Genomic DNA, 27,500 nt, shown 5'->3' with positions numbered 1-27,500 from the left:
GCTCGTTGTTGAAATATAAACAATCAGCGAGAAAAACTACACCTCCGCCTGTCCTACCAACCCAAGAATTAAATCCAGGGATATCAGATGAACGACTAGAACCTGCCCCCCATGTTTGACAGATGCAAATAACACAAAATTCGAGCGCAAAATTTCGTAAAAAAATATCATCAAGCTTGAGAAATGCTGAAAATGTTCATTTGGAGAAGTAGATTTTTATTATTATTATTCAGATTTAAATGATCCTGACTGTCAGCCAACCCCCCATTTAAAGGGGCTATGTCACGCAAATTGTGCAATTTCACGACACCCAAAATGGCCAAAAAGTAGAATCAAACATTGCAATAACCACTTAAAACTTTTGAGGAACATAAAAGAAATACAGCAAAAGGAAGGACAAGCATATGGATGGACAAAAATGAACAAGATTGAAACGGATTGCGTTTGGGTAATCTTGAAAAAAAGTGTGGTCCGACCGTTTTTTAAGTTTACGGCAAATCGCATAGATAAAGGTAGTTTTTGCTCATAATCATCTTGTTTGTGATGCAACGATAATTTCATCAGTATAGGAATTCCACATTACCATTTTCGAGCTTTAAACGCGTGATCAACTTAAGATTTCCCCTAAATACCCTGATATAATGTGACATAGCCCTCTCAGCCACTTTCTCTATAATTATAAATTCACAATCATGGAGTCAAGAAGAGCCTACTAACAGCGCATGAAATCATGGCAACCCAACAGGCCCTCACGGAAGCCGTAGACAAGTGACTCACAACCGCTTACAACACCATATACTAGTCATACTTGTTCATGCTGGTATAGGATTAGAAGTCCTAGCTCGTATCTGCTCGTGCTCCTTCTAAGCTTTTTGATTGGCCCATAGGGCTGCGAGAAAGACGGCCGTTGGCAAAATCAGGATCGGACCGGATCGGACCGGATCGGATTGACAAAACTCGGACCAGATCAATGACAAACTTCCCGCTGTGCCTTTCTCTCTGTTGTAGTCGTCTCTTCATTTACTTTTTTCCAGAGGTGATTACAGATTCCGAAGCGGAATTATAAAAGATACGATGTGACGAATTGTCGTCAATAAGCGAACAACGGTCGTCTTCTTCAAACATGCATTAAAGCTGACAACAATTATTTACTTTCCCCCAGTTCCTGACAATTGTACATTAGCCTGATTTAGCAACAGAACAACCCATCCTCGACCTCTGAATAAGCGCATTTAACTTGATTTGCTTTTCATTGTTAATTTCAGTTTACAGTGTCCTCAATTGGTGTTCCAGCGCTAGCGAACCCCAATGCATGCCTGAAGTCGCAGGATTCGAACCTGGAAATGCTCGATTAATAACCCTTTCAATTAACCACTAGACTATCACATTTTTTAAAATATGTCAATATTTTCTGTTTTTTCGAATGCCGCTGTAAATGTGTATTATCACTCGCTAAGAAACAAGTTTAAACAAGAGAAAATGTCGGTTACCTAACCTCAAGAGAAAGCTACCGGTAACCATTTTAAAATCAAGCACAAGACTTGACCACTATTCAGCATTTATTTTATATATACTAATTAGAGATGGTAAATAGTCGGTACAATTGTCAGGATTGATTAAGAACATTTTCTTCTAAGTAGGTCACGGTGCTCCCGGTTCAAATCCTGTCCAGGAATGCAACTTTACCTTTTTTTCTTTTCATCTGTTACCACAAGCCCTGGGACAGAGTAATCTAAATTGACGATAACAGCCAATCCAGAAAAAAATAGGAATAGTTTGGATTCTACTCTAATATGACATAATATGAATATTTTTTGCTGCTTAGTCATTAAGGGGATAAAAACATTTCCTCAAATTGGGTGCTTCGGGTTCAAATCCTGTCTAGGAATGCAACTTGTCCTGGGACAGAGTAATCTAAATTGACGATAACAGTCAATCCAGGGAAAGTTGGGAATTGTCGATATTCGTCATTTCAGAGGTAGAGGACATGTTGAACAGAACAAAGAGAACGTCAGTTGACGAAGGGAGAGCTCGCAGAATAGTTTGGATTATACTCTAATATGACCTAATATGGATATTTTTGCTGCGCACGCCATCGTCAATTGATATTCCCGTTCTGTTTCTAAATCAGGCTATTGTGCAATAATGTATTTCCCATGGGTACACGGGTCGTTGCTATGCTTGGCATTCGTACTTTTAGCTATTTGTACCAGCCTTTTGGTCTGTGACATTCAGTTATCTACGTTGCTTTGCTCGGAGAAGTTTGGTGTTGTTTACATTTTTTGCGACCTCTTAACTCCATTGGTCGTTTTAGGTGAATTTGCATTGGTTTGGAGAACACGTTTCCAGTTTTTTCTCATAAAGGATTTTTTTTTACTGGTTTTGGATATCCGGCTTAATCACCACGCTGTTTTTTTTTCTTCAGTTTTTTGCGATAGTCTACTGCATTGAAGAGTAAGTGTCCTTTTGGCTAATTTGTTCTTGCGTAGACCTCAATATTGTGTGTTCAATGAACGCGGCTGATGGATTACTCTCTGTAGTGTTTATATGAGAAATAGTTTTTATTTGGCTGAGCGCAGCGACAAAGAATGGAATTGTCAGGGACTGGGGGAAAGTAATGAATTCTTGTTTAAAGAAGAAGACGGTTGTGTACGCAGTCAATTCGCTTATTGGCGACAATTCGTCACATCGTATCTTTTATAATTCCGCTTCTGAATCTGTAATCACCTCTGGAAAAAAGACATTTCGATGAGTCTCAATAAATGAGGAGACGATTACACAAGAGAGAAAGGCACCGAATTCGGCTTCTCCTCTTTGCAGCACGTTGTCTGGTGACCGTCTACTTTTGGTGGGAATTTTGTTATTGATCCGGTCCGAGTTTTATCAATACGATCCGATCCGGTCCGGTCCTGGTTTTGCCAACGGCCGAGAAAGACCTATGAAGCGTCCACTTTTTCCAGATAATCCATCATCATATCTGCTGTTTAATTTTTATGGATGAAATTACAAAAAGACGCTGACATTTATTCGCAATAAATAGATTCCTGTCAAATATAAGCATTTTCGCGCTTACCACGTTTTGACGGTGTGACATTCGTCGACCACTGTCAAAGACAAATTCCTCTTAAGAATAGATGATTCATGCTTATTAAATCCTTGAAATGCTCTTAAATCATTTGACATCAGCTGGTCCTCAGCAGTACTTCGGAGGGGGACGATTACCACAATCGATGCTGCTTTGTTCAGCTCGCTTGGGAAAGAATTTTTTAAAAGAACAAAGCTCTGGTAAATCATGCTTTTCCCAAAACCAGTCGGTATACAGCCATTACATCTTTACCGGAAAGAAATACTTCTACAGCCACCCTTTGTTCTTTTTTAAAAACAATATCGTGCATTTGAAGGAACTCTGAGGGCCGCTTTACACGAGCCCAGGATGGACACCGACCCGGCTCAGTTCAGCGTCTAATTTTACGTTTACACGAGCCCGGGCTGGGTGAAGGTTGGGTCGATCTCGGCTGACCCGGGTCAGTTCCTTTTCGTCTCGGTTGAAATGGCTGGTAACTACTTGTCAGAAAAGAAAATGGCGGACGAACCATGCAATCATCAGAATCATCCATATTTGTGTTGACGTTATCAGCCATTTTACCACTGCCAAGTTGACGTTATTTTTTCCACACTCTCTTCATGCCTTCTCGCCTCCGCCATTTTGCTACAGGCTGCGCTTGGACAAGAACGCTGAACCGAAAAAAGAGTGACGTTCAAACGATGTTTATATGAAGAAATTTTAACCCTTCTATCCAGGTCAAATTGAGTCTCAAAAAGGGTTACCCGGCAAGGGGGGCTGATCCAGCATGACTACTGTTTTCATGTAAACGCTTACAAACATTTGACTGTAAAAAGGTTATCCACCGCGGTGACTCAACCCGGGGTCGTGTACAGAGGCCCTGAATCTACCGCGGTAGTCATATTCACTTGGTCAGCAAATGTTCTTTGACACATCGTTCTTTCAATAGTAATTATGTAATTATCTCGTCAAATGAGTCTGACAGCTTTCCATTGTTAGCGGTACAATCGGAATTTCCCGTTAAACGCGTCGGTTACAGTTCTTTCTTTCCTCTTCCCAAGCCTTCCTTGGTCATTTTATTTGTTTGCGTGACAAAACACGACTGTCGCAGAAAAGCAGGACGCCCGACTAATTTACGAAGGGACTGCTCGCAGTCTAGTTCCACAAAGCAATTGTTTTTGTACGTATGCATGCTTGTTCCCTCTAGCTTGGCGTTTGAAACGCGACCGCAATCTTGGAAGTTAAAATTCCTCCTGAATTACAACGAAAACGCAATGAGTGCAAAGTATACTGGTCCATTAGCTCAGTCGGCAGAGCGTGGTGCTGATAACGCCAAGGTCTTGAGTTCGAACCTCACATGGATTAAGTCTTTTTCCGTCTTTTGTTCCGAGAGAGAGTGGTCTTCGAATTTTCTTTCTGGACCTGTTGGTTTGGTGAAGTGATTCCCGCTTAAGAGGTGAAAAATATCGGTCTTAAATCCAGTAGCGGCCCTTTCGTGCTTTACTTTATCGAAAACGTGTCGCTGGGATTTTGTCGGAGCTGTAACCTTCATCAAACTAACAATGAGTATTTAGAGAAAGGAGGTATTTCCCTCCCTCAATTCTGATCGCACGAAAACAAGAATTATCAACTCCCTTGATAAAACCATTTGCATACTGCTTCCCCACCGACGCAGCACCACAGTTTTTTTAGAAACTATCCCCTTCATTCTTTTGTTAACCGAAACGAGTCAAAAGGCTAAATTATATCACAACAATCGTCACTTAAGCATGAAATGGGATAAGACGGTTTGTTCAAAAAACGCTAAGAGTACCGAGTAACCTGGTCCATAGCTCAGTCGGCAGAGTGTGGTGCTGATAACGGCGAGGTCGTGAGTTCGAACCTCAGATGGACCAAGTCTTTCTCTATCTTTTGTTCCGAGGGAGTTTGGTCTTGAAATTTTCTTTCTGGGCTTGTTGGTTTGGTGGAATGATTCTCGCTTAAGAGGTGAAAAGTCCTGGTCTTAAGTCCAGTGGCGGCCCTTTCGTGCTTTACTTTATCTAAAACGTGTCGCTGGGATTTTGTCGGAGCTGTAACCCTCACCAAACTAACATTGAGTACTTAGAGAAAGGTGTCGTCATCATGAATTCCTGGCTGTAAGATCGGTAGAGGCCCAACATTGTGGAAGCTAGAGTTTTGCAGAAGACATTTTCAGTTTATCAACACGAAAGGTAAGTGTGTTTTTCCAGGAGCCTTGACGGCATTTGTTGAATCCCCGATCAATAATTGACATCTGATGAAACTTTGACTTGCAATAATAGCCTGAGCAAGCACCAGAGATATTCAGAAATCGGATGACTCTAAGTTTGGTACCGATGGTTGTAGAGTTTGTTGGTTAGCACCATCTTGGATATGTCTTGCATTGAAAACAATTTGGAGCTGACCAATCTTCCCTGTCTTCGCTAAAAGGTTGTTGGTGTGCCTTACAATTAAGCTAACGTGGGATTAGCTCAAATGGTAGAGCGCCCGCTTCGCATGCAGGAGGTACCGGGATTGATACCCGGATCCTCCACTCTTGCACCATTCTGAAGTCAACCGAAATACCTCAGAAGCAAAAAATTCTATTACAGCAATCGGCAATAGGTCATTTTACAGTTGTTTGCTCAGTGACCTAGCTATGAATGGCTGCGAGGCTGCCGCTAACCTTGTATTGATACAGACCTCACTGCTTTTATCACGTAAATTGTGTTGTTGTAATTCCAATTGCTCTACATTAACATTAAGAGAGCATAAATGTTTGTATCAAAGCAGGTTCACCGGGAGCCTCGCTTCCTTTCTTGGGCTAGGAAACGTGGCTACAACTGTAAAATGCTCTATTGAAGAACAAAGAACGAAGAATGATCAGTTTTTCAAAAACTCGTTAACTCTCAAGGAAAGAAATGACTCCAAAGAGATGGTGTTACTCAACTGCAAGAAAGTGCAGCCAGACCATGACAATATAAGATATACTGATCTCAAGGCACCGATGGGATTTGAACCCATGACCTCCGGTGCTCTAACCAACTGAGCTACGGCGCAATGCTTAGATTGCGTGTTTGAAAATAAAATCGATAACATTTATTTCGTTTGACAGAGAAGCTTCTTTTTTTGTACGTACGCATCTATGTTCCCTCCACATTGGCGCATGAAACTCAATCGCACGAAAACAAGAATTGGCCAGTTGGTGTCGTTTTTCTCCCCGCCATCTTGGAAGTTGCAATTCCTTCTGAACGCATCATATCATAGGTGGCCTGGCTCATTAGGTCAGCCGGCAAAGCGTGGTGCTAATAACACCAAGTCATGAGTTCGAACCTCACATGGACCAAGGCTTCTTCCATCTTTTGTTCCAAAGGAAGTGTGGTCTTCAAATTTTTTTTCTCTACCTGTTAGTCTTGTAGGGTAATTCTGCCTTAGGTGATGAAAAGTGCCGGTCTTAAGTTCAGGGGCGGGCCTTTCGTGTTTTAATTTATCGAAAACGTGTCGCTGGGATTTTGTCGGAGCTGTTACCTTCACGAAACTAAGATTGAGTCCTTGGAGAGAGTTGTCGTGGCCTGGAATTCTTGGCTGTGAGATCGGTGGAGGCCCAACATTTTGCAAGCTAGAACTTTTCACAAGATGAATGTTTGAGTTCATCAACACAAAAGGTGAGTGTGTATTTCCCTCAGCCTTGATGGCATGAGTTGAATTCCCGATCAATCGATATATTGATAAAACCTTGACTTGCGATGATGGCAGGAATAACCACCAGAGATGTTTAGAAAGCGGCCGACTCTAAGTTTGGCACAGGTGGTTACAGGGTTTGTTCTTTTGCACCATCTTAGATCTGTCTTGCATTAAAAACAATTTGAAGCTGACCAATCTTCCCTCTTTTCCTTAAAAGGTTGTTGGTCAGTGCATTTTAAGTTGATTATAGTAACGGGGGATTAGCTCAAATGGTAGAGCGCCCGCTTTGCATGCGGGAAGTACCGGGATCGATACCCGGATTCTCCACTTTTGTTAACCGAAATTGAGTTTTATCAACGGTGTTGATAATGTAAATTGGCCACCGTACAGAGATTCTATTAGCTTTTAGAACCTCTGTACGGTGGCAAATTTACATTATCAACACCGTTGATAAAACAAAATTTTTGTATATTGCTTCCTCACGGACGCAGCATCACAGTTTCTTTAGAAACTACCCCTTTCATTCTTTTGTTAACCGAGATGCCTCAATAGACTAAATTCTATTACAACAATCGTCACTTAAGCACGAAATCGGATAAGACCGGTTGTTCAAAAAACGCTATGAGTACCGAGTAACCTGGTCTGTTAGCTCAGTCGGCAGAGCGTGGTGCTAATAACGCCAAGGTCGTGAGTTCGAATCTCAGATGGACCAAGTCTTTCTCTATCTTTTGTTCCGAGGGAGTTTGGTCTTGAAATTTTTCTTTCTGGACTTGTTGGTTTGGTGGAATGATTCTCGCTTAAGAGGTGAAAAGTACTGGTCTTAAGTCCAGTGGCGGCCCTTTCGTGCTTCACTTTATCGAAAACGTGTCACTGGGGTTTTGTCGGAGCTGTAGCCCTCATTTAACTAACATTGAGTACTTAGAGAAAGGTGTCGTCACCATGAATTCCTGGCTGTGAGATCGGTAGAGGCCCAACATTGTGGAAGCTAGAGTTTTGCAGAAGACTTTTTCAGCTTATCAACACGAAAGGTAAGTGTGTTTTTCCAGGAGCCTTGATGGCATTTGTTGAATGCCCGATCAATAATTGACATCTGATGAAACTTTGTCTTGCAATAATAGCCTGAGCAAGCACTAGAGATGTTCAGAAATCGGATGACTCTAAGTTTGGTACCGATGGTTGTAGAGTTTGTTGGTTAGCACCATCTTGGATATGTCTCGCATTGAAAACAATTTGGAGCTGACCAATCTTCCCTGTTTTCGTTAAAAGGTTGTTGGTGTGCCTTATAAATGGGCTATAGTAGCTCAAATGGTAGAGCGCCCGCTTTGCATGCGGGAGGTACCGGGATCGATACCGGGATCGATACCCGGATCCTCCACTCTTGCACCATTTTGAAGTCAAGCGAAATACCTCAGAAGCAAAAAATTCTATTACAGCAATCAGCAACAGGTCATTTTTGTGTTGCTAGCCGAAGAGTTTCCATGGTTTTAAACTACTCCTTTATTTCACAGTGATCGCAGGGAGTGTAGACGTTCAAAATCTAAATTACAGAGTTGAAGTTAGTAAGAGAAATGCAAATGTTAACTTAAATCAAAGAAAGACATTTACCCAATGGCGTCTCACAGTTCTTCTGACTAGCAAGTCATAAAGTTGTAAATTACGTCTATGACGTCATCAGATTATACAAATTGCGGAATATTCGAAAGTTGCGGCCTTAAATAGCTTGCGCAATACAAGTCACATGTATATTTAGTAATACACTCCCCTGTCTGAAATGAGGTTTAGTAAGTACCTTTAAATAAACTGAGATTCCACTCATTGTTCATCAATAGGTAGTAGTAATATCAGTCGTTGTACAGGCCTTTGTACAGTAACATAGCCTTTGCCTTTATATTTTGCAGTAGGTTCATCTGCATTGAGGTTCTTATATTGAACGTCAACCTTGCGCACTTTTCCATCCGTTCCTGGATAGGTATTTGAGACTTTATCGAGCTTCCATTGTCCTCTGATTAAATTGGAATCTTGGATTAGAACAATGTCTCCTGTCTTCATGTTTCTTTGGGAAGTATGCCATTTCTGTCTTATTATCAAACTTGGAAAATAATCTCTCGTCCACTTCTTCCAGAAAGTGGAGATTACTGTTTGTACAAATATGAATCGTTGCCTGTTGTTCGCTTTCTCGTCAAATGGGCCACTTGGTACTCGAGACGTGGCTCTGCCAAGCAACAGATCATTTGGGCAAAGATACGCTCCGTCATCAGGTGATGTAGGGTGTCTTCCTATTGGTCTCTCATTAAGTAAGTTGGCAACTTCATAAAGTACTGTTTGTAACTCCGAGAATGTTAAAATACTGTCGCCGATGCAAGCGTTAATGGCTCGTTTTACAGATCTAATGAGAGCTTCTGTCACTCCGTTTTGCCAGGGTGCGTCTGCGGATGTAAAGATCTACTCAAATCCCTCAGTTACGCCAAAACCTTTAAGTTTGTTCCAATCCCAATTCTTGGTGATGTTAGAGAGCTCTTTATTTGCTGCAACGAGTTGGGTACCATTATCTGAGAATAGTTTAGATGGGTAACCATGCAGTGACACAAATCGTCTAAGTACCATTAAAAATTTGTCTGTACTGTAGTCTGCTGCTATATCCAAGTAGACAGCTCTTGTCCCTAAACAAGTAAATATAACTCCATACGTCTTAGATGTTGTTCTTTTCTTTACTTCATCTCGAATTCTATAGGGTCCGAATAGATCGATACCCATACTGTACCAAGGTGGGGCTGGTTTGAGTCTATCAGTTGGCAGGTTGCCCATTATTTGTTCACTGACTCTTTTATCAAGTTTTCTACAAATGACGCATTTTGACTTGATTGATTTCACAAGTTTCAAAAGTTTTGGAATCCAGTACCTGGTGCGTACTTTGCTGGCTGTAGTTAAAACGCCATGATGTCCTGTTCTGTGTTTGTGCTCTACAAATAGACGTGAGAATGGATGATCGTATGGTAGGAGTATCACTTCTCTCTTGTTGTAGCTCATCTCCATCCATAATTCGCTGCGTCCTCTGATCATATATACACCATCTTCGCGCATCTTTGGGCATAATCGTTTGTATTTTCCGTTCTCGATATCCTTCCCCATGTTCTGTTGAGCTTCGCGGATCCAGAACAATTCAGCCTTTTCCACATCACGTGGAGTGAGATCGTTTGTCGCGTTTTTTAGCGATGATTTGGGGTTTCTGTGGTAGAGTTTCATAATTCTTGCAGTCACTCTTAATAGCTTGTTGTAATTTGAGTATTTGTTGATGTCAATTCTTCCAGCCAGGGTATCTTGAAATGCTTCGATATTTGTAGCCATTGCCGTCTTGACCGGTTCTGGTAGTTGGGGTTCTAAATAATTGCGAGTTATTGGCCACTCGTTTTCTGGTTGTTTTAGGAATTCGGGTCCTTTCTGCCATGTGCTTTCGAGCCCGATATCGCTAGGCTTCTTACCTCTCGTGATACAATCAGCGATATTGTGTTTGCTCTCTACCCAGTACCAATCGGTTTGGCTTGTTCCTTCTTGTATTTCTCCTATTCTTGTGGCAGCGAATGTGTTGAATCCGTAGGAATGTTTTTGTATCATAGCATGTACAATCTGTGAGTCAACGATGTGATAAATGATTTGAAATCGGTATTTGCATTCCTTTTCTACGAAGGCCTTGAGGCGTTTGTTCAATACTGCTCCACATAGTTCGATACGATCGATAGATAATTTTTTGATTGGTGCCAGGCGATTCTTAGATGATATCAAGTTACTTTCAAATTGACCATTTTGTCGTTTCTATCGTACGTACGCGCATGCAGCATATGCGTCTTGAGATGCATCACTAAATACTATGAGAATAGGTTCTCCAATTGCATCTGAGGGCTTCATACATCTCATGAATCGTATTTGGTTCATCTCTTGCAAATCTTTAAAGAAAGTAATCCAATTCTCTTTATTCTCTTCAGGAATGGGATCATCCCAGTCTAGCTTCCGATCGCTTCCCCACAAGTGCCGCATTAGAATCTTCGCTCTTACAGTAAACGGTCCAGCTAGTCCAAGAGGATCGTACACACTATATATCTGTGAGAGTAGCATCCTCTTTGTATGTTGTTGAGGGGGAATTTCGCTGATTGCGTTATTTGCTTAAGCAGTCATCTTTCGTTTCGGTGAGAATTTGATCTTGACTTCAAAACATAGCTGATCTTCATATGGACTCCATTTGATCCCGAGTATCTTTTCTGTTGATGTATGTGGTTTCTGTACCATAATTGTTTCTTCTTACTCACTAATATCTCCTGAGAATATCCACTCTTTGACTTGAAATCCTCCTTTGACGATAGCTTTCTCTATGTCTTGGCTTAGCTTGCGGGCCATTGCAAGGTTATCTTTGCTTTCGATGATATCGTCCATGTAAGTGTTGTTTTGGATTATGTCTGCTGCTTCTTGATATTCATTACGCGTCATAGAAATCGGTGAGTATGTTGGTCTAATTCCAATGTTTTCACCGTGTGGTACATCTTCTTAATGTCTCCTATAAAGGCAACTCTGTTGTCTCTGAAACGTATCAAAACTCCTAACAAGTTGTTGAGCAAGTCGGGACCCTTTGCCCAATACTCGTTTAAGACGTGTCCCATATAGTTCGCGCTCTGTCAATGTATCTTTGACGTTCTGCGTCTTCGCGTGTTCTTCTTTCTTTTAAAGTGATTTGCTCCACATATTTGTTCTTGCGATCAGTCGCATCATTAAATTTCTCTTGGACTCCTGTCATCCAATCTTCTGCTTCTTCAGACTGTTCGTCCGGCAATAACTCAACATAGGTTTCATGCTTATCTTCGAGTTCATCATACGCTACAGCTAAATTTGCGTAATTTGTTTCAACTACTTCAATTCCTTCATCGCTTTCTATTGACTTGATGAGGAAGTTCCTCTTTCTTGTAAATCGTCCTTTAGCTGATGTGCGCTTGCTTTTGGCTTCTTCGATTGCAGCTGTATTCTCAGACATCTTTAGTATGATCCAGTTGTCGCTTTGTAGCAAACCACCTTGGATTTTGAATGTGTTGCTAGCCGAAGAGTTTCCATGGTTTTAAACTACTCCTTTATTTCACAGTCATCGCAGGGGGTGTAGACGTTCAAAATCTAAATTACAGAGTTGAAGTTAGTAAGAGAAATGCAAATGTTAACTTAAATCAAAGAAAGACATTTACCCAATGGCGTCTCACAGTTCTTCTGACTAGCAAGTCATAAAGTTGTAAATTGCGTCTATGACGTCATCAGATTATATAAATTGCGGAATATTCGAAAGTTGCGGCCTTAATTAGTTTGCGCAATACAAGTCACATGTATATTTAGCAATGCAATTTTACAGTTGTTTGCTCAGTGAACTAGCCTATGAATGGCTGCGAGGCTGCCGCTGACCTTGTATTGATACAGACCTCACTGCTTTTATCATGTAAATTGTGTTACTGTAATTCCAATTAGTCTACATAAACGTTAGAAAAACACAAAGGTTTGTATCAAAGCAGGTTCACCGGGAGCCTCGCTTCCTTTCTTGGGATAGGAAACTTAGCTACAACTGTAAAATGCTGTATGTAACTCTATTGAAGAACGAAGAACGATCAGTATTTCAAAAACTCGTTAACTCTCAAGGAAAGAAATGACTCTAAAGAGATGGTGTTACTCAACTGCGAGAAAGTGCAGCCAGACCATGACAATATAAGATACACTGATCTCAAGGCACCGATGGGATTTGAACCCAAGACCTCCTGTTTACTAGACAGGCGCTCTAACCAACTGAGCTACGGCGCCATGCTTAGATTGCGCGTTTGAAAATGAAATCGATAACATTTATTTGGTTTGACAGAGAAGCTTCCTTTTATGTACGTACTCATCTATGTTCCCTCCACATTGGCGCATGAAACTCGATCGCACGAAAACAAGAATTGGCCGGTTGGTGTCGTTTTTCTCCCCGTCATCTTGGAAGTTGAAATTCCTTCTGATTTACAGCTTAAAACGGATCATATCATAGGTGTTCAGGGACGGCCCTTTCGTGCTTTAATTTATCGAAAACGTGTCGCTGGGATTTTGTCGGAGCTGTTACCTTCACGAAACTAAGATTGAGTCCTTGGAGAGAGTTGTCGTCGCCTGGAATTCTTGGCTGTGAGATCGGTAGAGGCCCAACATTTTGCAAGCTAGAACTTTTCACAAGATGAATGTTTAAGTTCATCAACACAAAAGGTGAGTGTGTATTTCTCTCAGCCTTGATGGCATGAGTTGAATTCCCGATCAATCGATGTATTGATAAAACCTTGACTTGCAATGATGGCATGAATAACCACCGGAGATGTTCAGAGAGCGGCCGACTCTAAGTTTGGCACAGGTGGTTACAGGGTTTGTTCTTTTGCACCATCTTAGATCTGTCTTGCATTAAAAACAATTTTAAGCTGACCAAGCTTCCCTCTTTTCCTTAAAAGGTTGTTGCTCAGTGCATTTTAAGTTGATTATAGAAACGGGGGATTAGCTCAGATGGTAGAGCGCCCGCTTTGCATGCGGGAAGTACCAGGATCGATACCCGGATTCTCCACTTTTGTTAACCGAAATTGAGTTTTATCAACGGTGTTGATAATGTAAATTGGCCACCGTACAGAGATTCTAAAAGCTAATAGAATCTCTGTACGGTGGCCAATTTACATTATCAACTCCGTTGATAAAACCAAATTTTTGTATACTGCTTCCCCACCGACGCAGTATCACAGTTTCTTTAGAAACTACCCCCTTCATTCTTTTGTTAACCGAGATGCCTCAAAAGACTAAATTCTATTACAACAATCGTCACTTAAGCACGATATCGGATAAGACCGGTTGTTCAAAAAACGCTATGAGTAACGAGTAACCTGGTCTGTTAGCTCAGTCGGCAGAGCGTGGTGCTAATAACGCCAAGGTCGTGAGTTCGAACCTCAAATGGACCAAGTCTTTCTCTACCTTTTGTTCCGAGGGAGTTTGGTCTTGAAATTTTCTTTCTGGACTTGTTGGTTTGGTGGAATGATTCTCGCTTAAGAGGTGAAAAGTACTGGTTTTAAGTCTAGTGGCGGCCCTTTCGTGCTTTACTTTATCGAAAACATGTCACTGGGGTTTTGTCGGAGCTGTAGCCCTCATTTAACTAACATTGAGTACTTAGAGAAAGGTGTCGTCACCATGAATTCCTGGCTGTGAGATCGGTAGAGGCCCAACATTGTGCAAGCTAGAGTTTTGCAGAAGACTTTTTCAGCTTAAAAACGTGTCGCTGGGATTTTGTCGGGGCTGTTACCTTCACGAAACTAAGATTGAGTCCTTGGAGAGAGTTGTCGTCGCCTGGAATTCTTGGCTGTGAGATCGGTAGAGGCCCAACATTTTGCAAGCTAGAAGTTTTCACAAGATGAATGTTTGAGTTCGTCAACACAAAAGGTGAGTGTGTATTTCCCTCAGCCTTGATGGCATGAGTTGAATTCCCGATCAATCGATATATTGATAAAACCATGACTTGCAATGATGGCATGAATAACCACCAGAGATGTTCAGAAAGCGGCCGACTCTAAGTTTGGCACAGGTGGTTACAGGGTTTGTTCTTTTGCATCACCTTAGATCTGTCTTGCATTAAAAACAATTTGAAGCTGACCAATCTTCCCTCTTTTCCTTAACAGGTTGTTGGTCAGTGCATTTTGAGTTGATTATAGTAACGGGGGATTAGCTTAAATGGTAGAGCGCCCGCTTCGCATGCGGGAGGTACCGGGATCGATACCCGGATCCTCCACTCTTGCACCATTCTGAAATCAACCGAAATACCTCAGAAGCAAAAGATTCTATTATAGCAATCGGCAATAGGTCATTTTACAGTTGTTTGCTCAGTGACCTAGCCTCTGAAGGGCTGCGAGGCTGCCGCTGACCTTGTATTGATACAGACCTCACTGCTTTTATCACGTAAATTGTGTTACTGTAATTCCAAATAGTCTACATAAACATTAGAAAAACATAAAGGTTTGTATCAAAGCAGGTTCACCGGGAGCCTCGCTTCCTTTCTTGGGCTAGGAAACTTGGCTACAACTGTAAAATGCTGTATGTAACTCTATTGAAGAACGAAGAGCGATCAGTTTTTCAAAAACTTGTTAACTCTCAAGGAAAGAGATGGTGTTACTCAACTGCAAGAAAGTGCACCCAGACCATGACAATATAAGATACACTAATCTCAAGGCACCGATGGGATTTGAACCCATGACCTCCTGTTTACTAGACAGGCGCTCTAACCAACTGAGGTACGGCGCCATGCTTAGATTGCGTGTTTGAAAATGAAATCGATAACATTTATTTGGTTTGACAGAGAAGCTTCCTTTTTTGTACGTACTCATCTATGTTCCCTCCACATTGGCGCATGAAACTCGATCGCACGAAAACAAGAATTGGCCGGTTGGTGTCGTTTTTCTCCCCGTCATCTTGGAAGTTGAAATTCCTTCTGATTTACAGCTTAAGACGCATCATATCATAGGTGTTCAGGGACGGCCCTTTCGTGCTTTAATTTATCGAAAACGTGTCGCTGGGATTTTGTCGGAGCTGTTACCTTCACGAAACTAAGATTGAGTCCTTGGAGAGAGTTGTCGTCGCCTGGAATTCTTGGCTGTGAGATCGGTAGAGGCCCAACATTTTGCAAGCTAGAACTTTTCACAAGATGAATGTTTGAGTTCATCAACACAAAAGGTGAGTGTGTATTTCCCTCAGCCTTGATGGCATGAGTTGAATTCCCGATCAATCGATATATTGATAAAACCATGACTTGCAATGATGGCATGAATAACCACCAGAGATGTTCAGAAAGCGGCCGACTCTAATTTTGGCACAGGTGGTTACAGGGTTTGTTCTTTTGCACCATCTTAGATCTGTCTTGCATTAAAAACAATTTGAAGCTGACCAATCTTCCCTCTTTTCCTTAAAAGGTTTTTGGTCAGTGCATTTTAAGTTGATTATAGTAACGGGGGATTAGCTCAAATGGTAGAGCGCCCGCTTTGCATGCGGGAAGTACCGGGATCGATACCCGGATTCTCCACTTTTGTTAACCGAAATTGAGTTTTATCAACGGTGTTGATAATGTAAACTGGCCACCGTACAGAGATTCTAAAAGCTAATAGAATCTCTGTACGGTGGCCAATTTACATTATCAACTCCGTTGATAAAACCAAATTTTTGTATACTGCTTCCCCACCGACGCAGCATCACAGTTTCTTTAGAAACTACCCCCTTCATTCTTTTGTTAACCGAGATGCCTCAATAGACTAAATTCTATTACAAGAATCGTCACTTAAGCACGAAATCAGATAAGACGGGTTGTTTAAAAAACGCTATGAGTACCGAGTAACCTGGTCCGTTAGCTTAGTCGGCAGAGCGTGGTGCTAATAACGCCAAGGTCGTGAGTTCGAACCTCAGATGGACCAAGTCTTTTTCTATCTTTTGTTCTGAGGGAGTTTGGTCTTGAAATTTTCTTTCTGGACTTGTTGGTTTGGTGGAAAGATTCTCGCTTAAGAGGTGAAAAGTACTGGTCTTAAGTCCAGTGGCGGCCCTTTCGTGCTTTACTTTATCGAAAACGTGTCACTGGGGTTTTGTCGGAGCTGTAGCACTCATCTAACTAACATTGAGTACTTAGAGAAAGGTGTCGTCACCATGAATTCCTGGCTGTGAGATCGGTAGAAGCCCAAGATTGTGCAAGCTAGAGTTTTCCAGAAAAGTTTTTCAGCTTATCAACACGAAAGGTAAGTGTGTTTTTCCAGGAGCCTTGATGGCATTTGTTGAATGCCCGATCAATAATTGACATCTGATGAAACTTTGACTTGCAATAATAGCCTGAGCAAGCACTAGAGATGTTCAGAAATCGGATGACTCTAACTTTGGTACCGATGGTTGTAGAGTTTGTTGGTTAGCACCATCTTGGATATGTCTCGCATTGAAAACAATTTAAAGCTGACTAATCTTCTCTGTTTTCGTTAAAAGGTTGTTGGTGTGCCTTATAAATGGGCTATAGTAACGGGGGATTAGCTCAAATGGTAGAGCGCCCGCTTCGCATGCGAGAGGTACCGGGATCGATACCCGGATCCTCCACTCTTGCACCATTCTGAAGTCAACCGAAATACCTCAGAAGCAAAAAATCTATTACAGCAATCGGCAATAGGTCATTTTACAGTTGTTTGCTCAGTGACCTAGGCTATGAATGGCTGCGAGGCTGCCGCTGACCTTGTATTGATACAGACCTCACTGCTTTTATCACGTAAATTGTGTTATTGTAATTCCAATTAGTCTACATAAACATTAGAAAAACACAAAGGTATGTATCAAAACAGGTTCACCGGGAGCCTCGCTTCCTTTCTTGGGCTAGGAAACTTGGCTACAACTGTAAAATGATGTATGTAACTCTATTGAAGAACGAAGAACGATCAGTTTTTCAAAAACTCGTTAACTCTCAAGGAAAGAAATGACTCCAAAGAGATGGTGTTACTCAACTGCAAGAAAGTGCAGCCAGACCATGACAATATAAGATATACTGATCTCAAGGCACCGATGGGATTTGAACCCATGACCTCCTGTTTACTAGACAGGCGCTCTAACCAACTGAGCTACGGCGCCATGCTTAGATTGCGTGTTTGAAAATGAAATCGAAAACATTTATTTGGTTTGACAGAGAAGCTTCCTTTTTTGTACTTACGCATCTATGTTCCCTCCACATTGGCGCATGAAACTCGATCGCACGAAAACAAGAATTGGCCGGTTGGTGTCGTTTTTCTCCCCGCCATCTTGGAAGTTGCAATTCCTTCTGAACGCATCATATCATAGGTGACCTGGCCCATTAGGTCAGCCGGCAGAGCGTGGTGCTAATAACGCCAAGTCTTGAGTTCGAACCTCACATGGACCAAGGCTTCTTCCATCTTTTGTTCCGAGGGAGTGTGGTCTTCAAATTTTTTTTCTCTACCTGTTCGTTATGTAGGGTAATTTTGTCTTAGGTGATGAAAAGTGCCGGTCTTAAGTTCAGGGGCGGGCGTTTCGTACTTTAATTTATCGAAAACGTGTCGCTGGGATTTTGTCGGAGCTGTTACCTTCACGAAACTAAGATTGAGTCCTTGGAGAGAGTTGTCGTCGCCTGGAATTCTTGGCTGTGAGATCGGTAGAGGCCCAACATTTTGCAAGCTAGAACTTTTCACAAGATGAATGTTAATGTAAATTGGCCACCGTACAAAGATTCTAAAAGCTAATGGAATCTCTGTACGGTGGCCAATTTACATTATCAACTCCGTTGATAAAACCAAATTTTTGTATACTGCTTCCCCACCGACGCAGCATCACAGTTTCTTTAGAAACTACCCCCTTCATTCTTTTGTTAACCGAGATGCCTCAATAGACTAAATTTTATTACAACAATCGTCACTTAAGCACGAAATCGGATAAGACCGCTTCTTCAAAAAACGCTATGAGTACCGAGTAACCTGGTCCGTTAGCTGAGTCGGCAGAGCGTGGTGCTAATAACGCCAAGGTCGTGAGGTCGAACCTCACATGGACCAAGTCTTTCTCTATCTTTTGTTCCGAGGGAGTTTGGTCTTGAAATTTTCTTTCTGGACTTGTTGGTTTGGTGGAAAAGATTCTCGCTTAAGAGGTGAAAAGTACTGATCTTAAGTCCAGTGGCGGCCCTTTCGTGCTTTACTTTATCGAAAACGTGTCACTGGGGTTTTGTCGGAGCTGTAGCCCTCATCTAACTAACATTGAGTACATAGAGAAAGGTGTCGTCACCATGAATTCTTGGCTGTGAGATCGGTAGAGGCCCAAGATTGTGCAAGCTAGAGTTTTCCAGAAAAGTTTTTTAGCTTATCAACACGAAAGGTAAGTGTGTTTTTCCAGGAGCCTTGATGGCATTTGTTGAATCCCCGATCAATAATTGAAATCTGATGAAACTTTGACTTGCAATAATAGCCTGAGCAAGCACTAGAGATTTCAGAAATCGGATGACTCTAAGTTTGGTACCGATGGCTGTAGAGTTCGTTGGTGAGCACCATCTTGGATTTGTCTCGCATTGAAAAGAATTTGGAGCTGACCAATCTTCCCTGTCTTTGTTAAAAGTTTCTTGGTGTGCCTTATAAATGGGCTATAGTAACGGGGGATTAGCTCAAATGGTAGAGCGCCCTCTTCGCATGCGGGAGGTACCGGGATCGATACCCGGATCCTCCACTCTTGCACCATTCTGAAGTCAACCGAAATACCTCAGAAGCAAAAAATCTATTCTGCCCTTATCTACAGAATGATTGAACCCATAACCAAGAGGAATAACATGACAAGGCAAGAGCTTGAGTTATTGGTTATGGGTCGGTAAACGACAACATACCGTGTTTATTTCTTACAAATAAATACTTTACACAATACTGAGAAAAAATGATAGAATTTCCATTATCGAGAAGAGCCAGGGAGGCCAGAAGAAACCTAAGGAAATCTGGGTCAGGCCGAGACTACTCCTCGTCCCCTGACAGGACTTTTCATAATGCTCTTTATAATTTCAACGACTTGGACACTTAAAATGTAGCGCCTTTTGTCAATCAGGTCAGAGTCTAATGAGTTTGATGCTGCACCAGATTTCAGGCTGTGCATGCTTAACTGTTGAATGTTAACGGCAAATGGCGATGCATGGGTCTTGAACTCTTCACGAATAGTAGTAGTAGTAGAGATTCCTTTCGTGGGCGCCCTTTTCACCGCCTTTGAGGACTGAACTAGAACAACCATTTCAGGATCCTCCAATTCCCTGGCGTCGGACCAGATCCCTTTACTGAATGTATCTGTATAACACTGAAACAAGAACACACTTCGTGTGAGTAAATGCATCCACGCCGCCCTCAATTGCGCGGGCTATTACAAAGCACACACATAAAGAGGCCAAAGTTGGCTAAAATTATAGACACACGCGCGTAATTTGCGAGAGAGCCGCGAATGCGGGAACCGAGTTATTATTATTTTCTAGATATCAACGTTTCTATTAGAGGCAACGTGCTATGTACTAGTGTGCACTACAAACCTACTGATTCACACAGTTATTTGTTGTATTCATCGTCACATCCATCACATGTCAAGAACTCCATCCCTTATTCTCAATTTCTTAGACTTCGACGTCTATGTAGTGATGACTCCGATTTTTCCAGCAAATCAGAGGAGATGTGCCAGTTCTTCGAAAAACGTGGCTATCCTGCCTCTGTGGTCAAAGCGGGCCATCATCGCGCCCAACAATTTGATCGACAGTCATTACTACAAACGTCACAAAAAGATAAGAATGACAGAATTCCATTCACCCTCACTTTCCATCCTCATAATCACGCAGTCAAAAGCATCATTCTTAGTAATTTTAAATTACTCCAAAATGATCCCGAGACTGGTAGAATCTTTTCGCAACCTCCACTTATTTCATTCAAACGCGACAAAAACGTAGGCAACTTTTTAGTTAGAAGCGCGCTCAAAACTAACGAGCAACCCGGCACTTTCAAATGCGCGCGCTCACGATGCAAAACTTGTCTTTTCATTGTTAACACTAGCAGGGTATCGGGACCTAAGCGATCTGTTAAGATCACCGATCGTTTCACATGTACCTCCGCAAATGTCATTTATTGCATAACCTGCACGTTATGCAATAAATTATACATTGGTGAGACAGGTAGACGACTAGGTGACCGATTCCGCGAACACCTTCGCGATGTTGAGAAGAATGACAAGGATGCATCCAAGCCAGTCGCTCGCCATTTTAATCTGCCTAACCACTCCAAAAAACACATGGCTGTCTGCGGCCTTTCCCTACATCTAGGTACGACGGAAAGCCGCAAGAATCTGGAACAAAAATTCATCTTTCAAATCGGCACCCTTAATCCTCACGGTATTACGAACGCTTTTCATTTAACTAATATATTCCTATTTTTCACGTTGCCATGTTACCACCAATAGCGTAGCTCCTACTCTACTATAAAAACTACACGTAACCCATAATCCCTCGATTCGCTCTGACGAAGGGCTAACGCTCGAAACGTCAGCTTTTAGAATCTCTGTACGGTGGCCAATTTACATTATCAACTCCGTTGATAAAACCAAATTTTTGTATACTACTTCCCCACCGACGCAGCACCACAGTTTCTTTAGAAACTACCCCTTCAACCGAGTTATTAGCATCGCCTTAATGGCTTACGTAGCCTAAATGGCTTACATAGCCTAAATGGCTTACACAGCCTAAATGGCTTACACAGCCTAAATGGCTTACCCAGCCTAAATGGCTTTTGCATAAATAATTATTAACAAAAAAGCGCGTAAACATGCCATAGGAACTAATGGCAATAAAGATTCCTTCACTCCATAAAATGGGCCAATTAGCTTACTCTAAGTGAGTAAGGCCTTGATGCACAATGCAAGAAAATGTGGCGGGAAAACAGAAATAAATAATTCAGATAAACTTAAGCCGTAATGCTAAAATTCTAAACGCTGGGCAGCCAACAGAAACAGACTGCCTCGTCTTTTACAGGATCGCCTTCCAACAAGAGATCTTTTATCCTTGGTAGCAGCACGACCTCTTTCACGAAGGGCTTGAATTTAACTTCTTATCTGGTACTCTATATTGCATAGCGATGGTATCGATTACAAGGCCGAGCCACTCTCCGACTTGCCTAGGCTCCCAATTAGATTTTTCTTCGTTAGTCACGAGGCCAGACAACCTGAGCTCCTTTCTTTGGATGGTACTTGCAGCCATGGCGGAGATGAAGTCCGGCTGACTAGTAAAACCGTCGTCTAAGTAAGCAAAGGACAGGTGGCCCATAGAGCGCCAGCGCTTAACTAAGGGTCTCATAAGCTTAGTAAAACAATGACAAGCCGAGCTTAGACCGAATGGTAGAACTGAAAAGCAGAAATATCTGGGTTTACCGTTAATTATCCACGAAAATCCTAAATACTTTTGGTGATCTGCAAAGATGTCGACATGATGATAACCTGACTCAAGATCCCAGGTAAAAAACCAATGATTCTCTTCCAGAACTTGGGAAGGAGATCTAAGATCTTCGTACTTAAATTTTACTTTAGAAACAAATGCGTTTACATGGCGTAGGTCGATAACGAGACGGAGCTTCTTGCCCTCCGCCACGGTTAGAGGATTGACACAATATGGAGGAAATTCGTGCTCAATAATACAATTATTGCAAAGAAGCTCTTCAATAGCTTTGACAACAAACTCGGGGTGCTTAAAAGCAGATCTATTATTCTTGAGAAAGCAAGGAGTTGGATACTCACTAAAAGGTAGCCTATAACCCTCCCTGATCATGCTGGTCGCAAATTGCGAGGCATCTAACACAGACTCCCCAAAACTCGTAATGAGACTTCAAACGACCTTTAACACTGCCACCGCTACCCTCATGCACCCACTTTCCTTAAGCAGGCGATTGTGTACGTGTCGAAAAACTCTAAAGCATACTCAACTTTATGATCGCCGTCATCTAGTCATTTAGCCTACAAAAATTTGGTTTATCAACGGAGTTGATAATGTAAATTGACCACCGTACAGAGATTCTAAAAGCTGACGTTTCGAGCGTTAGCCCTTCGTCAGAGCGAATCGAGGGATTATGGGTTACGTGTAGTTTTTATAGTAGAGTAGGAGCTACGCTATTGGTGGTAACATGGCAACGTGAAAAGTAGGAATATATTAGTTAAATGAAAAGCGTTCGTAATACCGTGAGGATTAAGGGTGCCGATTTGAAAGATGAATTTTTGTTCCAGATTCTTGCGGCTTTCCGTCGTACCTAGATGTAGGGAAAGGCCGCAGATAGCCATGTGTTTTTTGGAGTGGTTAGGCAGATTAAAATGGCGAGCGACTGGCTTAGATGCATCCTTGTCATTCTTCTCAACATCGCGAAGGTGTTCGCGGAATCGGTCACCTAGTCGTCTACCTGTCTCACCAATGTATAATTTATTGCATAACGTACAGGTTATGCAATAAATGACGTTTGCGGAGGTACACGTGAAACGATCGGTGATCTTAACAGATCGCTTAGGTCCCGATATCTTGCTAGTGTTAACAATGAAAAGACAAGTTTTGCATCGTGAGCGCGCGCATTTGAAAGTGCCGGGTTGCTCGTTGGTTTTGAGCGCGCTTCTAACTAAAAAGTTGCCTACGTTTTTGTCGCGTTTGAATGAAATAAGTGGAGGTTGCGAAAAGATTCTACCAGTCTCGGGATCATTTTGGAGTAATTTAAAATTACTAAGAATGGATGCTTTTGACTGCGTGATTATGAGGATGGAAAGTGAGGGTGAATGAAATTCTGTCATTCTTATCTTTCTGTGACGTTTGTAGTGACGACTGTCGATCAGATTGTTGGGCGCGATGATGGCCCGCTTTGACCACAGAGACAGGATAGCCACGTTTTTCGAAGAACTGGCACATCTCCTCTGATTTGCTGGAAAAATCGGAGTCATCACTACATAGACGTCGAAGTCTAAGAAATTGAGAATAAGGAATGGAGTTCTTGACATGTGATGGATGTGACGATGAATACAACAAATAACTGTGTGAATCAGTAGGTTTGTAGTGCACACTAGTACATAGCACGTTGCCTCTAATAGAAACTTTGATATCTAGGAAAGCCAATGAAGTTTCCGAAATTTCTCAGGTATATTTAAGAGCCGGATGAAAAGAGTTGACGGAGGTTATAAATTGATCGAGTTCTTCTCTGCTGGATGAAATAGCGCCGATGCAGTCGTCGATGTAGCGGCCGTAGAGTTCAGGTTTGGGGCCGTTGTACTGATTAAAAAATTGGTGTTCAACATATCCTACAAAAAGATTGGCATAGATAGGTCCCATTCTTGTGCCCATCGCTACACCATTAATTTGTTTGTAATAGTTGCCGGCGAATGAAAAACAGTTAAGCGTTAAAACAAGAAGACAAGAAGAATGACAAGGATGCATCTAAGCCAGTCGCTCGCCATTTTAATCTGCCTAACCACTCCAAAAAACACATGGCTATCTGCGGCCTTTCCCTACATCTAGGTACGACGGAAAGCCGCAAGAATCTGGAACAAAAATTCATCTTTCAAATCGGCACCCTTAATCCTCACGGTATTAACGAACGCTTTTCATTTAACTAATATATTCCTACTTTTCACGTTGCCATGTTACCACCAATAGCGTAACTCCTACTCTACTATAAAAACTGCACGTAACCCAGAATCCCTCGATTCGCTCTGACGAAGGGCTAACGCTCGAAACGTCTACCCCTTTAGTCATTTAGCCGTTGAGCTAGAGGAGGTCTGGGCGCTATCCCTAGACTTGCAGCTCACGCTGAGGTGGCCATATTCTCCACACTAAAAACAAAATCGATAAGAAGCCGTCAAGATATTGCCACTATCCGTTGCAGCCATAGAGATCGTAAAAAAAAACCTTTCAGGCTATGACTAACTATACAAAGATTGAAAAGCTGACTTTTCGAGCGTTAGCCCTTCATCAGAGCGCTAATGTGAAAATTGAACGCTGGTGAAAATTGAACACTTGAACCACTACAATGCACACCCTATTTATATCAAATAGCTCGTATGCAAATACGAGTACCATCAATTCATCGGGGACATGAATTGTGCAGGAATGCACAAACAGATTCTTAACGAAGCGTGCAGAAAACAAATATCTGCTAAACTGCGTACCGCAGATACTTTTATATTACAGCAATCGGCAATAGGTCATTTTACAGTTGTTTGCTCAGTGACCTAGGCTATGAATGGCTGCGAGGCTGCCGCTGACCTTGTATTGATACAGACCTCACTGCTTTTATCATGTAAATTGTGTTACTGTAATTCCAATTAGTCTACATAAACATTAGAAAAACACAAAGGTTTGTATCAAAACAGGTTCACCGGGAGCCTCGCTTCCTTTCTTGGGCTAGGAAACTTGGCTACAACTGTAAAATGATGTATGTAAGTCTATTGAAGAACGAAGAACGATCAGTTTTTCAAAAACGCGTTAACTCTCAAGGAAAGAAATGACTCCAAAGAGATGGTGTTAGTCAACTGCAAGAAAGTGCAGCCAGACCATGACAATATAAGATACACTGATCTCAAGGCACCGATGGGATTTGAACCCATGACCTCCTGTTTACTAGACAGGCGCTCTAACCAACTGAGCTACGGCGCCATGCTTAGATTGCGTGCTTGAAAATGAAATCGAAAACATTTATTTCGTTTGACAGAGAAGCTTCCTTTTTTGTACTTACGCATCTATGTTCCCTCCACATTGGCGCATGAAACTCGATCGCACGAAAACAAGAATTGGCCGGTTGGTGTCGTTTTTCTCCCGGCCATCTTGGAAGTTGAAATTCCTTCTAAACGCATCATATCATAGATGACCTGGCCCATTAGTTCAGCCGGCAGAGCGTGGTGCTAATAACGCCAAGTCGTGAGTTCGAACCTCACATGGACCAAGGCTTCTTCCATCTTTTGTTCCGAGGGAGTGTGGTCTTCAAATTTTTTTTCTCTACCTGTTAGTCTTGTAGAGTAATTCTGCCTTAGGTGATGAAAAGTGCCGGTCTTAAGTTCAGGGGCGGGCCTTTCGTGCTTTAATTTATCGAAAACGTGTCGCTGGGATTTTGTCGGAGCTGTTACCTTCACGAAACTAAGATTGAGTCCTTGGAGAGAGTTGTCGTCGCCTGGAATTCTTGGCTGTGAGATCGGTAGAGGCCCAACATTTTGCAAGCTAGAACTTTTCACAAGATGAATGTTTGAGTTCATCAACACAAAAGGTGAGTGTGTATTTCCCTCAGCCTTGATGGCATGAGTTGAATTCCCGATCAATCGATATATTGATAAAACCTTGACTTGCAAGGATGGCATGAATAACCACCAGAGATGTTCAGAAAGCGGCCGACTCTAAGTTTGGCACAGGTGGTTACAGGGTTTGTTCTTTTGCACCATCTTAGATCTGTCTTGCATTAAAAACAATTTGAAGCTGACCAATCTTCCCTTTTTTCCTTAAAAGGTTCTTGGTCAGTGCATTTTAAGTTGATTATAGTAACGGGGGATTAGCTCAAATGGTAGAGCGCCCGCTTTGCATGCGGGAAGTACCGGGATCGATACCCGGATTCTCCACTTTTGTTAACCGAAATTGAGTTTTATCAACGGTGTTGATAATGTAAACTGGCCACCGTACAGAGATTCTAAAAGCTAATAGAATCTCTGTACGGTGGCCAATTTACATTATCAACTCCGTTGATAAAACCAAATTTTTGTATACTGCTTCCCCACCGACGCAGCATCACAGTTTCTTTAGAAACTACCCCTTTCATTCTTTTGTTAACCGAGATGCCTCAATACACTAAATTCTATTACAACAATCGTCACTTAAGCACGAAATCAGATAAGACCGGTTGTTCAAAAAACGCTATGAGTACCGAGTAACCTGGTCCGTTAGCTCAGTCGGCAGAGCGTGGTGCTAATAACGCCAAGGTCGTGAGTTCGAACCTCACATGGACCAAGTCTTTCTCTATCTTTTGTTCCGAGGGAGTTTGGTCTTGAAATTTTCTTTGTGGACTTGTTGGTTTGGTGGAATGATTCTCGCTTAAGAGGTGAAAAGTACTGGTCTTAAGTCCAGTGGCGGCCCTTTCGTGCTTTACTTTATCGAAAACGTGTCACTGGGGTTTTGTCGGAGCTGTAGCCCTCATCTAACTAACATTGAGTACTTAGAGAAAGGTGTCGTCACCATGAATTCCTGGCTGTGAGATCGGTAGAGGCCCAAGATTGTGCAAGCTAGAGTTTTCCAGAAAAGTTTTTCAGCTTATCAACACGAAAGGTAAGTGTGTTTTTCCAGGAGTCTTGATGGCATTTGTTGAATCCCCGATCAATAATTGAAATCTGATGAAACTTTGTCTTGCAATAATAGCCTGAGAAAGCACTAGAGATGTTCAGAAATCGGATGACTCTAAGTTTGGTACCGATGGTTGTAGAGTTTGTTGGTTAGCACCATCTTGGATATGTCTCGCACTGAAAACAATTTGGAGCTGACCAATCTTCCCTGTCTTCGTTAAAAGGTTGTTGGTGTGTCTTATCAATGGGCTATAGTAACGGGGGATTAGCTCAAATGGTAGAGCGGCCGCTTCGCATGCGGGAGGTACCGGGATCGATACCCGGATCCTCCACTCTTGCACCATTCTGAAGTCAACCGAAATACCTCAGAAGCAAAAAATCTATTACAGCAATCGGCAATAGGTCATTTTACAGTTGTTTGCTCAGTGACCTAGCTGATTTTGTTCCGAGGGAGTTTGGTCTTGAAATTTTCTTTAAGGACTTGTTGGTTTGGTGGAATGATTCTCGCTTAAGAGGTGAAAAGTACTGGTCTTAAGTCCAGTGGCGGCCCTTTCGTGCTTTACTTTATCGAAAACGTGTCACTGGGGTTTTGTCGGAGCTGTAGCCCTCATCTAACTAACATTGAGTACTTAGAGAAAGGTGTCGTCACCATGAATTCCTGGCTGTGAGATCGGTAGAGGCCCAAGATTGTGCAAGCTAGAGTTTTCCAGAAAAGTTTTTCAGCTTATCAACACGAAAGGTAAGTGTGTTTTTCCAGGAGTCTTGATGGCATTTGTTGAATCCCCGATCAATAATTGAAATCTGATGAAACTTTGTCTTGCAATAATAGCCTGAGAAAGCACTAGAGATGTTCAGAAATCGGATGACTCTAAGTTTGGTACCGATG

General features: G+C 42.0%; 1 protein-coding gene and 12 non-coding genes across 13 annotated transcripts; 8 read left to right on the top strand and 5 right to left on the bottom strand.

Moving 5' to 3' along the window:
* The first annotated feature begins 4,356 nt into the window (after positions 1-4,356).
* Trnai-gau (transfer RNA isoleucine (anticodon GAU)) lies at positions 4,357-4,429 on the top strand. Its single transcript has one exon. It is a non-coding gene; the product is annotated as a tRNA-Ile (tRNA).
* Positions 4,430-7,384: 2,955 nt separating this feature from the next.
* Trnai-aau (transfer RNA isoleucine (anticodon AAU)) lies at positions 7,385-7,457 on the top strand. The gene has a single exon. It is a non-coding gene; the product is annotated as a tRNA-Ile (tRNA).
* A 1,730-nt stretch (positions 7,458-9,187) lies between these two features.
* LOC137984571 (uncharacterized) lies at positions 9,188-10,357 on the bottom strand. Its single transcript, XM_068831731.1, has one exon. It carries the CDS (start codon positions 10,355-10,357, stop codon positions 9,188-9,190), a length of 1,170 nt encoding a protein of 389 aa, XP_068687832.1.
* Positions 10,358-12,491: 2,134 nt separating this feature from the next.
* On the bottom strand, positions 12,492-12,565 carry Trnat-agu (transfer RNA threonine (anticodon AGU)). Its single transcript has one exon. It is a non-coding gene; the product is annotated as a tRNA-Thr (tRNA).
* A 1,087-nt stretch (positions 12,566-13,652) lies between these two features.
* On the top strand, positions 13,653-13,725 carry Trnai-aau (transfer RNA isoleucine (anticodon AAU)). Its single transcript has one exon. It is a non-coding gene; the product is annotated as a tRNA-Ile (tRNA).
* Positions 13,726-14,473: 748 nt separating this feature from the next.
* Positions 14,474-14,546, top strand: Trnaa-cgc (transfer RNA alanine (anticodon CGC)). The gene has a single exon. It is a non-coding gene; the product is annotated as a tRNA-Ala (tRNA).
* Positions 14,547-14,981: 435 nt separating this feature from the next.
* On the bottom strand, positions 14,982-15,055 carry Trnat-agu (transfer RNA threonine (anticodon AGU)). Its single transcript has one exon. It is a non-coding gene; the product is annotated as a tRNA-Thr (tRNA).
* Positions 15,056-16,142: 1,087 nt separating this feature from the next.
* Positions 16,143-16,215, top strand: Trnai-aau (transfer RNA isoleucine (anticodon AAU)). The gene has a single exon. It is a non-coding gene; the product is annotated as a tRNA-Ile (tRNA).
* A 1,109-nt stretch (positions 16,216-17,324) lies between these two features.
* Trnat-agu (transfer RNA threonine (anticodon AGU)) lies at positions 17,325-17,398 on the bottom strand. Its single transcript has one exon. It is a non-coding gene; the product is annotated as a tRNA-Thr (tRNA).
* An 856-nt stretch (positions 17,399-18,254) lies between these two features.
* Trnai-aau (transfer RNA isoleucine (anticodon AAU)) lies at positions 18,255-18,327 on the top strand. The gene has a single exon. It is a non-coding gene; the product is annotated as a tRNA-Ile (tRNA).
* Positions 18,328-24,876: 6,549 nt separating this feature from the next.
* Trnat-agu (transfer RNA threonine (anticodon AGU)) lies at positions 24,877-24,950 on the bottom strand. The gene has a single exon. It is a non-coding gene; the product is annotated as a tRNA-Thr (tRNA).
* A 214-nt stretch (positions 24,951-25,164) lies between these two features.
* Positions 25,165-25,236, top strand: Trnai-aau (transfer RNA isoleucine (anticodon AAU)). The gene has a single exon. It is a non-coding gene; the product is annotated as a tRNA-Ile (tRNA).
* A 976-nt stretch (positions 25,237-26,212) lies between these two features.
* Positions 26,213-26,285, top strand: Trnai-aau (transfer RNA isoleucine (anticodon AAU)). The gene has a single exon. It is a non-coding gene; the product is annotated as a tRNA-Ile (tRNA).
* The last annotated feature ends 1,215 nt before the right edge of the window (positions 26,286-27,500 follow it).

This window comes from Montipora foliosa, chromosome 14 (assembly GCF_036669935.1).
Source record: "Montipora foliosa isolate CH-2021 chromosome 14, ASM3666993v2, whole genome shotgun sequence".
Classification (NCBI taxonomy): domain Eukaryota; kingdom Metazoa; phylum Cnidaria; class Anthozoa; order Scleractinia; family Acroporidae; genus Montipora; species Montipora foliosa.
This window is presented reverse-complemented; position numbering and strand designations above follow the sequence as displayed.

Excerpts from the sequence above, each read along its gene's own strand:
- LOC137984571 (XM_068831731.1), bottom strand. The coding sequence starts at position 10,357 with ATGATACAAAAACATTCCTACGGATTCAACACATTCGCTGCCACAAGA.